The 13254-nt window shown below is 33.7% G+C and overlaps 1 protein-coding gene across 2 annotated transcripts in view; it reads right to left on the bottom strand.

The window, feature by feature from the left end:
• TMPRSS15 (transmembrane serine protease 15) overlaps positions 1–13254 on the bottom strand; it is a 130651-nt gene that overhangs the window by 80729 nt on the left and 36668 nt on the right. For both annotated transcript variants that reach the window (XM_070045390.1, XM_030877793.2), the window contains 2 exons: positions 7502–7608; positions 471–611 (listed from right to left, as the gene is read on the bottom strand). In XM_070045390.1, the coding sequence (XP_069901491.1) occupies positions 471–611; positions 7502–7608 (248 nt within the window). The remainder of the gene's footprint in view (positions 1–470; positions 612–7501; positions 7609–13254) is intronic.

Here is a 13254-nt window from a genome sequence, read left to right as displayed (position 1 = left end):
TAGGGCTTCAGCAAAGACAAGCATCTTGTTCTTTAATTTTTATATCTTACCTCTGTTGGCTTACCCACATAAACTTTGTCCCAAATTTTTTTCTCCCCCTATTTATTTACTAAATTTAATACTCTGGTCAAAATTAGGTTGATGTGGAACATTCTCAGAATTAGTTTTATGCTAATTTCTTAAGCTTTGAATACTTGCAGTATATAAAAGTTTAATTTTCCTATTGATTTATAATTTTTCTCAAATTGGTTATTTGATTGTTTTGAAGAATGTGAGCTGTTTTCTAATTTCTCATTTCTTTGCAAGTATCAACTGGAGAAAGGTATACATAAGAGATACTCATTAAAGAACCTGCATAATGAAACAGATAGTGACCCTGTTCTAAAATATTAGGTCCTGCTACTTTTAAAATTCCATTACAGTATTAAAGCACCTGAAGATTCAAAGGCTAAGGAATAAACAATACTTACTATTAAGCACTTTGCTGTTAAATGCAGTGTATGTTGCATTAAAGCCAATATAATCATTTTCAACAGATTGTATAAGAAAAGTGGCAGTAACTTGATTGGAAAAAATCCTAATTGTGCCAGGATTATTTGACCAGAGAGAAGCTACAAAAGAAAATGAATGACTGTTATATGTACATATATATCTATTCACTTATCTATTGATCTGTCCATCCATCCATCTATCCATTCATCAATCAATCTATTGATCTATCAATTGATCTATCAATTTTTTATCTGATCCTACTCTTAACTAAAAGCATTAGTCCTATAATTAATTTATTTAAAATAAATATCTCTTGTACTATAATAATAATGTTTCAAATTATTACATATATTTGTGGTTTGATAAACTATATTTTCATTTTTAATTGTTAGTTATATACACTGTAAACACATATAAAAAAAGATCCATTCTTTTACAGAAAAAATTAATCTAAGAAACATACAAGTTAAACAGTTATAAAACAAAACATGAGTTTGATTCTATCACATTTTTCCCATGCCACACTAACAGAGGCTAAACTCAATCACAATAGTAGAAATAAGGGTATTTCTTTAGCTTTCTACCCATATAGCTGTAGGACCTCAAAATAATCCTAGACAATTTAAGGATTGTTTCTACAGATATTGATCTTATCTCTTTTCCATTTTAATTCTAGCTACAAAAGATATTAACTTTCTAGCCTTTTTATTTTCAAGGGTTAATATAGTGTTTGAGAAATAAGAAGTACTCACATGGTGATTTACCAAAAAAAGTATTGTTAGATAAAATTTGCTTTTATAGAAATTTATTATTTACCACATACATTCTCAAAGGGGGTGATATTGCCACCTACGTGGTAAAAATTTGTATTCAGGGACAGAAAAATTCTTAGTTTTTAAATTTATAAAGCCCAAGATAGCCGTACAGTACATAAACAGGTATAGAGAATATCTGAAATATTAAAATTTCATGGGGAGCAATTAGGGGAGAAAAAGGTCTAAAAGTTTCTTAGTGGGAGTGATAATGAAAAAAAAAGGATAGGAATCAATGGCTTCACATTTTAGTTCGACAGTTTGAACTGGGTATCAGATTCAAGTTTATGAAAGGTATCTCACTTGCAGATTGAAGACAAAGCACCACTGTTAATTATTGAGTTCTGAAGAAAGATGCTTTCATAAACTACTGAAAAATTCTGTGCTTATCATGTAGAAATTAGTGAAAAAATGTGATTACATGCATGATAATTTCAGGAAAATCTAATGGAAAGAAAGCCATGAATAAGCATTGATTTATATCTTACTCTTTTCTGCAATAAAGTTGTATTTCATTCTTTCAGTATTTTCTCATGAAGGACTACATTGGTTATTTAGATTCCTTCTACAAACATATGTAACTGTGTAACCCAAATGGTTGTCATATTTAAAATCTTTGTAGTCCATAAATGTCTAGTTGCTTAAAGCATGTGAATATTCTAGAAACTTTGCTTCAAACCTATCTGCCTCTCTTTCTTTCTTTATTTTCTATAGCAATGGAGTTTGGGCGGGGGGCCATGGCTTCTGGTAGGATCTGAATGTGGCTACTGGTTCAATGGCACCCTTCATGGTTGTGATGTGTTGGATTCCCATGTTGTCTAATGTTATTGTACTAGTCTAGTCAGTCTGGGGTTTATGTCCTGAGATTCATTAATACGCTTCAGAGTTACACATAAATTTCTAGAAATGGTGTAGAACATTTGCATCTATTGAGGCTTTGTAAATCTTTTATCACATTCTTAAAGTTGTGACTAGAAAGAGTCCCAGAGCCACAGATGCAGTGGAGAGAATATTATCTTATGCATCCACAAAGGTAGTAGAAGACACTGATTAAAAACAGAGGCTCCAGAGTCAGCATGAGATTCATTTCTGGCTCCACGTCTTATGAGACTTCTCAGTGCTTCAGTTTCCTCTGTTGTGGTATAACACCTTCCATAAACATTTGTGATAAGGAGTAAATAAGTAATTTCCACATGATAGAGTGACTGGTATATAGTAAGTGCTCAGTGAATGCTAGCTATTATTCCTTGATCTGCTCAACTGGATTGTAAGCCCTGAAAACGCAGAGACTACACTTAACGCTTTCTGAGTCTCTGCCATTGTGTCAGACATGGGAAACTTTTAATCAATTTTTGGATGCATGAACTAAGATGTGAGTAAATATAGCAATAGAGTTTGCCTACATAAAAGAGTCACAAAAGAGTCAGGGCAGGAGTTGAAAGAAAAAAATAATTTCCTAATAATTTCTAAAGCCTGGATTTTTCTCTACCTGACACAAGAAACTTTTAAGCAATAATTCCTTAAGAAAATCCAGTGCCTTTTACTAAAAAACAATATTGCTATGGATATTAAAGTTGCCAAGCAGCCACACTTGTGTGAATTAACTCATTTGTCTTCTAACAATAAAGGCTCTGGTGAATAAGTTTTGCAAAAGAGGAAAGCTGGGAAGCATAATTAAAATTCAGGGAAATTTGAGATGAGGGCAATGGGCAAGGATAACAGACTTTCCATAGAGTATAATTCAACAGATCTAGCTCAAAACTATTTATTTTATCCTATTCATAAGAGAAGAAATTCTGCAGTTAGATTAGCTTCTTTGTGTGTTATAAAGGATTTCTAATATAGACAACACATTTTATTGAGTGCTCACTATAAATTTGGTATGGTGCTAAATGCTGGAGAAGAAATAACCAAGTTCCCCTCTTAGCCTATTAGAAAAGTTCAGGTTAATGAATTATAAAAAAATTACTTTGGAATTGATAGATATGAGAGAAATGCCATAGGAGTACTGAGGAAGTAGTTCTTAATTTTTCCAGGGACTATCACTGAGGAATCTTCAAGAGCCTCTGGGAAGTCCAACACCTTAAGCCAGTGCTTGTTAAACTTTTCCATATAACATACCCCTATCAACAGAAGTGAATGAATGGGTACTTCTAACACTACATGAAAGTGTTCTAATAAAAGCACAAATTTTAATAAAAATGTTTTACTGTGAAAAATGTTTGTATATATTATTTAATTCCGTGTCCACAATACGATTATTTTTGTTGTAGGATAAGTTGACAATTCAGGAAGATCCACTATGTTTATTATATAACTTCGTCTATATCTATGCCCACTTTTGTGTGATTCAGTTTTAAAAACATGTCCTTAAACTGCTAAGCTCCAGTACTGGGGGTATGCTATTAATAGTCCTTTGGGAACAGAAGAAGAGCTAAGCACTTCGGATATAAAGAATGGTGTAACAACTACACACACAGAAATGCATTTTCCTGGCTTGTCAACTTGAAATTGGTTTCAGCGTGCTCATACAGGCTGTTTCTGTTGTCTTTCTTTGAGGATACATAAATATATCTATGTATTTTTTGAATAAAGCATTAATGGAGCATATTTATCATCTTCTACCACTTCCATACCCAGTACTGTTAATTATTACCACCAATGAATTGAATATTTTACCTTCATCACTACAGTTTAAAGAAAACATTTTTGACTACTATCCTGTTAATCTATTCAGAGAACTTTTACATCATGACTATATATAAAAATGACTGAAAAATGCCTTTAAAATTTGTTCATACTAACTTACCCCTAATCAAGTATATAAGAACTATTTTATGGTACCGATACTTTTATTTTCTTATAATTCCTTTACATAATCTTATTTTCCTTGATTTAATTAAAATATCTATATATTTTCCACGTGATAAAGATAATTATCTTTATTCTGAATTGTAATTTAATAAAAGTAATTGTGTACACATCTCTCACAATAAGAAACTTGCTAAAATATTTAGAAAAAAAGATGGGATTTTGAATCAAGAGTGGAAGTATCAGCATTGTTACAAAACAAAATAACTGTAGAGTTATAAGAAGTGCTACTGATCTCCATTAATTAACTACTATAATACCATGATATATAAACCTGCTGGTTTAAATTTAAATCAACAAATACTAAATTTTTACAATATATCAGGCATGGGCTAGATGCTGGAGGTAAGACATTTTTACATATCTTTAAAAAAGGTATTATTTTAAACTTTAAAAGCAATTTTAACAGCTAATGCCATTTCTCATATTTTTTCAATTTAAATTAAAATATTTAATTTAAAAAACTTTGAAATACATTTATATTTCAAAAAGACCTTAAAAATTAAACAACTACCTATTTGTTATAATTTAAATTCATTTTCTTAGATTTTTTCTATTTTCTATTTAGTTTATTGCATTTTTATGATAATTATTTGTGCATTATTGACATCACTATATATAATGATTCTAAGATTTAGTTATGTATTTCTGATGCTCTAAGCATGTGAAAATAAGTAAAAATAGCGTTCAGGCAAATGGTATCTGAAGAGAAGGGAACATGAGGGTAATATACACCTATCATTTTTGGGAAGTTAACCTCTATGAATTTAGTTTTTATCTGTAAAATAAAGATTCTAATAGCACCTGTGTAATATGGTTCAGGGGAGAATTTTTTTTCTTTGAGTTAAAGTGCTGAGAACACTACTTTGCATATTGCAAGTGATCAAAGTATGCTAAAATTTATTATTAATATCACATTAGCCCTTGGAGAAATTTACATGAACTGGCTTATTTGTCCACCTATGTAAATATTTATGTTGACATAATTTTAAGGAGCTAGATTTATCAACTACAGAAATAAGTAGATTATGAAATGGCTGGTCCATTTATTTAAGCCAAATGTGATTTACCATGAGTTCATCTGTTTTATGTATACTCATGATTATACTTGTACTTGGGGCTTTTAAAACACAATGAATAAATGCATTGTGTTTGAAGTCGGAGGGTCTGGGTCTGATTTCTATCTCCAACACTAACTAGTTTTGTGGACTTGTGGTCATTTAACTTCTTAGATCTCATTTTCTTCTCCTGTAATGCATACTTTGTAGTTTTATTGAAAATATTAAATAAGGATAGCCACAAAGAGTACTCAGTATGATGTGTGTCATATTAAAAGCGCCCAATAAAAAGTACTTATTATTATCATATGCTTAAATATTTCTCAAATCAATAAGTCAATCAAAACATTTATTCGATAGGATCTAATTTTCATTATTCACAAGTGCAATTTAAAATCCAAAATTATTAAAATAAATACAGCTTTATATACATGTTAATAAGAGATGTCACTTGTAACCTTAGCTCTGCTAAGATGACTATTGACTATTCCTCAAATGTGTGAGGAAAACTAGTTATTCCCTGGACTCCACTGCCACATTCTTTTCTTCATCCTTATTTTATTTCCTCCTGGAATTTCACTCCTACTTTTGTTGGATACCATGAATAGGTCTATTCATTTGGGGACCAGATGGAATAAAGTGGGGTAGTCACACATGTATTATTAGAGCGTTCCCTACCCTTTCTCAGTTCCCATTGGTGTCTATGTCCATAATGACAAATGGCTACATAATAACAATACCATCCACACCTTCCATTTAGTGAGACTACATCCTGATCTACTCATTGTTTTACCAACTTTATTAGTAATAGTCCTTCAAGAGACTGAGAAGCAGAGTGCATAATAAAAATAGAAAAAGAAGAGATTCATTGTTGAAGCAAAATAGCTGTTTTTAGGGTTTGTTTGAATTTTGCTGAATGGGGAGCAACACTTACAGTATAGTAGAATTCCACATGATTTTTAAAACATCAATTAGAAGAGAATCATGTGAAACAGTACATCATTTATTACTAAGAAGTTTGATTACACAGAGCACTAAATTATTAATTTTTATAATCAGGACCAGTTTTTCTTTTTCCTTTCAGTAACTTAAAGTACAAGCTCATATTCAGTTCAAAATCAAAAAATGGGTGTAAGACCTAAATAGACATTTCTCCAAAGAAGACATACAGATTGTCAAGAGGCACATGAAAAGATGCTCAACATCACTAAATATTAGAGAAATGCAAATCAAAACTACAATGAAGTATCAACTCCCAGTGGTCAGAATGGCCATCATCAAAAAGTCTACAAACAATAAATGCTGTAGAGGGTGTGGAGAAAAGGGAGCCCTCTTACACTGTTTGTGGGAATGTAAATTGATACAGCCACTGTGGAGAATAATATGGACGTTCCTTAAAAAACTAAAAATAGAGCTACCATATGACCCAGCAATCCCACTACTGGCCATATACCTGGAGAAAACCATAATTCGAAAAGACACATGGGCCCCAGTGTTCATTGTAGCACTATTTGCAATAGCCAGGTCATGGAAACAACCTAAATGTGCCCATCAGCAGATGAATGGATAAAGAAGATGTGGTACATATATACAGTGGAATATTACTCAGCCATATAAAGGAACAAAATTAGGTCATTTGCAGAGATGTGGATGGACTCACAGTCTGTCATACAGAGTGAAGTAAGTCAGAAAGAGAAAAATAAATATCATATATTAATGCATATATGTGGAATCTAAAAAAATAGTATAGATGAACTTATTTCCAGGAGAGGAATAGAGACACAGATGTAGAGAACAGATGTGTGGACATGGGGGGTGGGGGAAGGAGAGGGCAGGATGAATTGGGAGATTAGGTTTGACATAAATACACTACCATGTGTAAAATAGATAGCTAATGGGAACCATCAGTATAGCACAGGGAGCTCAGCTCAGTGCTCTGTGATCACCTAGATGGGTGGGATGGTGGTGGATGGGAGGGAGGTCCAAGAAGGAGGGGATATATGCATACATATAGCTGATTCACTTCGTTGTACAGCAGAAACTAACACAGCATTGTAAAGCAATTATACTCCAATAAACAAACAAACAAACAACTCGCATCAATAAGAGAATGGGTTATTTCACAAATCATATTGCTACATATCTGGAAGAAAATAAAACCAGACATACAACCTCAAAAAAAAAAAATCAAAGGGAAAGCACATCACTCCAAAAAGTTTTCCACATATTTTCATTTTGATAATGGACTGTATATTTGTTTTAACTTACCTCTTAAAATCTTGCTTGAACCCACACCTTCATAAATATTTAATACATCTGTATAATATGTATTAAAATAATCAACGTTCAGTTGAATGGAAAGTCCTTGGTTTACACTAAATTAAAAGCAAAAAATAGACTATTACACTCTTAACAGTTGGCACAACTCAATGTATTCTAGAATTTGAATGTATTTTTCTAATTGTGATAAAGAATATGTAACATGATAGACTCTCTTAACAATTTTTAAATGTATGGAACAGTATTTTTAACTATAAGCACAATATTATACTGCAGCTCTCTTGAACTCTTTCAACTTGCATGACTGAAACTATACCCACTGAACAGTAACTCCCCATTTTTTCTCTCCCAGCCTATGACAACCATTATACTTTTTGACTCTCTGAGTTTGAATACTTTAGATGTTTCATATAAGTGAAATCATGCAGGATTTGTCCTCCTATGACTGGCTTATTTCATTTAGCATAATGTTCTCAAGGTGCAACCACGTTGTTGCCTATGATAGGATTCCCTTCTTTTAATGACAGAATAATATTCCACTGTATGTATACACCACATTTTCTTTATCTATTCATCTGTCAATGAACATTTAGTTTGTTTCCACCTCTTAGCTATTGTGAATAATGCTGCAATGAACATAGGAGTGTGTATCTTTTAGAGATCTTGACTTCAATTCTTTGGGAAAAATACCAAGAAATTGGATTGCTAGATCATATGGTGGTTCTATTTCTTATGCCTTTAGGGAGGCTTCATACTGTTTTCCATACTATCTACACCATTTTGCATTCCATCCAACAGCACACAAGGGATCCAATTTCCCCACATTCTCACCAACATTTATAATGTTCTGTTTTTTTGGTAATGGCCATTATGATTTTGATTTGCATTTCCCTGATGATTACTATGTTGAGCGATGCACTTTAGCCATTTGTATGCCTTTTTTTTTGAGCAATATCTATTTGAGTCTTTTGCCCACTTTTTATTTGGTTTATTTTGCTATTGAGTTTTGTAGGAGCTCCTTATATATTTTGGATATTAACCCTAATTAGATATATGGTTTGCAAATATTTGCTTCCATTCCTTAGGTTGCCTTTTCATTCTGTTGTTTTCTGTTGTTTCCTTTGCTGTATAGAAGGTTTTTAATGAGATATATTGTCACTTGTTGATTTTTGCTTTTGCTGCCTGCGCTTTTGTTTTCAAATCCAGGAAATCATTGTGAAGACCAATGTTATGAAGCTTTCCTTTTATGTTTTCTTCTAGGAGTTTTATGATTTCAGGTCTTATGTTTAAGCCTTTAATTCATTTTGAGTTTATTTCTTGTGTATGGTGTAAGGTAAAGGTCCAATTTTGTTCTGCATCTGAATATCTAGTTTTACCAACACCCTTTGTTGAAGAGACTATATTGTTTCCCTGTTGTGTAGTTTTGACATCCTTGTCAAAGATAATTTGACCATATATGTGTGGGCTTATTTGTGACCTCTCTATTCTGTTTCATTGGTCTGTATGTCTATTTTCATGCTGGTACTATACTGGTACTGATTACTGTAGCTTTGTAATATATTTTGAAATCAGGAAGTATGAGGCTTTGTTCTCTTTCTCAAGATTGTTTTGGCTATTTGGGGTTCTTTGTGGTTCCATATGAATTTTAGGATTCTTTTTTTCTTTTAATATCATTGGGATTTTGATAGAGATTGTGATGAATCTATAGATCATGCTCAGTAGTATGGACATTATTATATTACATTATTATATTTTAACAATATTAAGTCTTCAAATCCATGAACATGAGATGTCTTTCCATTTATTTGTCTTTAAATTCAGTCAGTAATGTTTTATTATTTTCACTGTGTCTTTTACCTCCTTGATTAAGTTTATTCCTAAGTACTTTATTCTTTTTACTGCTATTGTAAATGGGACTGTTTTCTTAATTTCCTTTCTGGATGATTAGTGTATAGAAACACAAGTGATCTTTCTATGTGGATTTTGTATCCTGTAACTTTGTTGAATTATTTTATTATTTCCAACAGGTTTTTTTTGTGGAATTTATGGTTTTCTATATATAAGATCTTGCCACCTGTGAACAGATAATTTTCCTTCTTCCTTTCTTGTTTGGATATATTGTATTTTTTTTTCTTGCTTAATTGCTCTGGCTAGGACTTCCAGTATTAAGTTGAATAAGAGTGGTGAGAGGGGGCATCCTTGTTTTTTTCCTGATCTTAGAGGAAAAGCCTTTATGTTTTCATCATTGAGTATGATATTTACTCTGAACTTTTCTTGTATGACCTTTATTAGATTTAGGTAATTTCCTTCTATCCTTATTTTGCTTAGTGTTTTTTATCATGAAAGGGTGTTGAATTTTGTCAAAAGCTTTTTCTGAATCTGTTGAGAAGATCCTGTGATTTTTAGCCTTCATTCCGTTAATGTGGTGTATCAAGTTGATTGATTTTTATATATTGAAACATCCTTGCATCCCAGAGATGAATCTCACTTGGTGATGGTGTATAATCCTTTTAATTTTCCATCGAATTTGGTTTGCTAGTATTTTGCTTAAGGATTTGTACATTTATATTATCAGAGGTATATTATCAGGACTGTAGTTTTCTTTTCTTGTGGTGACTTTGTCTGGCTTTGGTATCAAAGTGAGTGTTCCTTCTTTTCCAATTTTTGGAAGAGTCTGAAAAAGATTAGTATTAACTCATCTTTAAATATTTGGTAGAATTCACCAGTAAAACCAGTGGGTCATGGTTTTTTTGTTGGGAGGTCTTTGGTTACTGATTCAATCTTCTTACTAGGAAATGGTCTGTTCAGATTTTGTATTTCTTTATGATTCAGTGTTAGTAGATTGTAAGTTTCTAGGGATTTATCCTTTTCTTCTAGGTTATTCCACTTAGCACTTCTTTTTCTCTATCCCATAAGATTTAGTACGTTGTTGTTGTTGTTGTTTTTCATTTGCTTCAAGACATTTTCTAATTTCCTTTTTGATTTAGTATGAGATCCATTGACTCTTCAAGAGCAATTAGAACCTTGCAAGTTTCTTTTTGAGTGGTGTCTAATTTTTTGCTCTGTCTGGTGTCTGTATGTGGTGCTGCATATTCTCTGGTCCTACCACAGCATGTCACCCAACTATACCTTGTTCTCTGCAGCCACAGTCCATGCAAATTGTGCTGGCTCATCAGCTCCTCATTCATGCAAGACATATACCCGTTGCTGGGGAAGCTCTTGAAACAGAATGTTGGAAGCATGCTGCACTTCTTTCTTTCCATCCTTAGGGAGAAGCCTTGAATTGCACACTTTCTCCCAATTGTATCAAGCCTTGCTGGCCATAGCAAGCTGTATCCACTTCTCTTTGTTCTCAGTATCTCTCAGGCATCCAAACAATACCAGTTCCATCACTTATCCATATGAGGTGAGACAGAAACTAGTCTCTTAGGCAGCTCTTGGAAAAGCTGGGACACTGGATGCATGTTTCATCCTTCTTTTTCCTTCCAAGGAAGAAGTAGTGAGTCAAGACTTGTGCTGAGCTGTGCTGTGTTGGGGAAGGAGTTGATGGAGGGTAAAATAAACTTGATCTTCTTGTCCATTTCAGTGCAGCTGTCCTTGGCTTTGTGTTCACCTGGGGTATTCAACTTCTTAACTGAATTCTGGAATTCCCATAAATGACTTTTGGTTCACATTTCACTGTTAAATCAACATATCTGTGGGGGAACAAATGCTGAGGCTTCTTGGCTACAGAATAATTCCTATCTCATTATGTCAACATCTGTATGAAAATCTCCTATGGTGTGATTTAGTCATGGCAGATTAAAAGCTGAGAACACCCTGTATATATACCATTTGTGCTAAATCTTGAATAAAATTTGGATCAGTTGCTATATATTTGACCTCCAAGCTCTCAATTTGGTTGACCAATCCAATCATTATGATGATCAAAATAATCAAGTTGCCAATGGCTTATCTACCTTATGCTGAATGCTCTGTGGGGAAAAATGTTCAAATTTTAATTTTCAGTTTGGGGAAAAGGTGTCCAGGGCAATGCCTATTTATAACTCTACTGTCTCACTGAAGTGTAGGATCAGAAATGTGAGTAATTCTTTAGTGTTTGGAGGTACAAGGTTCCCCTGAACTCTGCAAAAAGGAGGAAGGCCAAACAATTAAAGCAGAGCATAGATAATGTTGAAGCTGGTTGAATATTGAAAGGGTGGATAATAGGGAGAGATCTAGTCTCCGAAGCCAAGAAGAAGACTGAGAAGATACTTGGCTTCAGAGGCTGGCTGTGGAGGCTGCTGATTGAATCATGGCTCCTGCCCAGGGGCATGGCAAGTTTGGATTTTCGGTAAGTTATCAGTAGTACCTTGATCAGTTGGTAAACTGGGGACATTCATCACAAATGTAGTTAATTTTGAAACTCTAAGTTTCATGGTTGGGGAAGGTCCATTTGGGGCAAGACCTGAGGTTTGGCAAACATATTAGATCCCTGATGAGGGGCTGGAGGTAGGGCTAAGGTTTAGTCTTCAAGGAGTGTGGTTGACAACATTGCAATGGCAGCGACTAGCAGGAGAGGATTAAAAGACATGTAAGCAGTAACCCAGGTTTTTGGATATGACCAGTGTTTGCTGTCAGGAAGGTGATGTTAGAACAATGGTGGGTTGGTTTTAAAAAATATTGACACAGGGACCTCAACCCTGGATTTCAGATTCCATGGTTCTGGAATGGGTTTGGGGATGTACATTTTTAAATACTCCAGGAGCGACTGTGATGTGCTCTCAGGTTTGAGGGCCACTGGAGGAAGATAGGCAGATGCAGAAGATGCCATGCTCATGGGCTACCCTCAGATGTATTTAGTAACCACAGGAGGTTGACAGGGGTGGAAGGAGATCAACATGAGGGAGCAGGAGATACTCCCAGAGCAGACTGAGAGAAGGAGAGAGAAGCAGATGATGGCAGCTGTTTAAAAAAATTCTACCTCTGTTAGGTCTCTTCAGCCATGTGGAAAGTGAGCCTGCTAGTGCGAACTTTAGGAAATCCAGCATCAAAACTGAAGAAGACAGAGGAAGAAGAAATAAGCTGCCTTCAGGGATGGTTTCTCTTATTTTAATGAAAGTTTTGGTGTCTCCAGGCAAGAAAACAGTGAGGTTTTTTTTGGTTGTTGTTTGCTTGTTTGTGTTGTTTGTTTTTTTAACAAGTGATGTTGTTTTCAAGAAACTAAAGGATGCAAGAGGAGCTTCCTAGGAAACTTTGTGTTCAGAAGCTGTTTACTTTTTCAAAGTAGATAGGTAGAGGAGAGAAATGAGTGCATACTGTTTTCTACTTTCTTCTGTTTCAGAAAAGCCAACTTATTTGCAATAAAACAAAGTCATTTATAAAGGTGAGATTAATTGTAGAATATCATATCTGATGTTTTTATAATATTAACCACAGTTACCTTCTGAATTTTTGAAGGAAAGGATAATTTCCTAAATGTAATTTTTATATTTTACATTTTTGTATCAATAGCTACTCTTTTTAGAGCCCATTTTTACTGAGCATATAATAGAGTGCTAAGTGTTTTACATTCAATATTACTTTTCATAATGACTTTGACCCCTGTAGTTAGAGATATTGAACTCTATAGATGTAGAAATTTTGTCTAAGAGATTTAGTTATTTTTCTGAGATCACATATCTTGAATCTGAAGAAGCCAGATTTGAAACCCATGCCGACAGTCTCCAGTGCTCACATTCTCCATCACTGACACTCTGCTA

The sequence above is a fragment of the Globicephala melas genome, chromosome 4 (assembly GCF_963455315.2).
Source record: "Globicephala melas chromosome 4, mGloMel1.2, whole genome shotgun sequence".
Lineage (NCBI taxonomy): Eukaryota > Metazoa > Chordata > Mammalia > Artiodactyla > Delphinidae > Globicephala > Globicephala melas.
The sequence above is the reverse complement of the archived record's forward strand: the minus strand, read 5'-3'. Positions and strand labels throughout refer to the sequence as shown.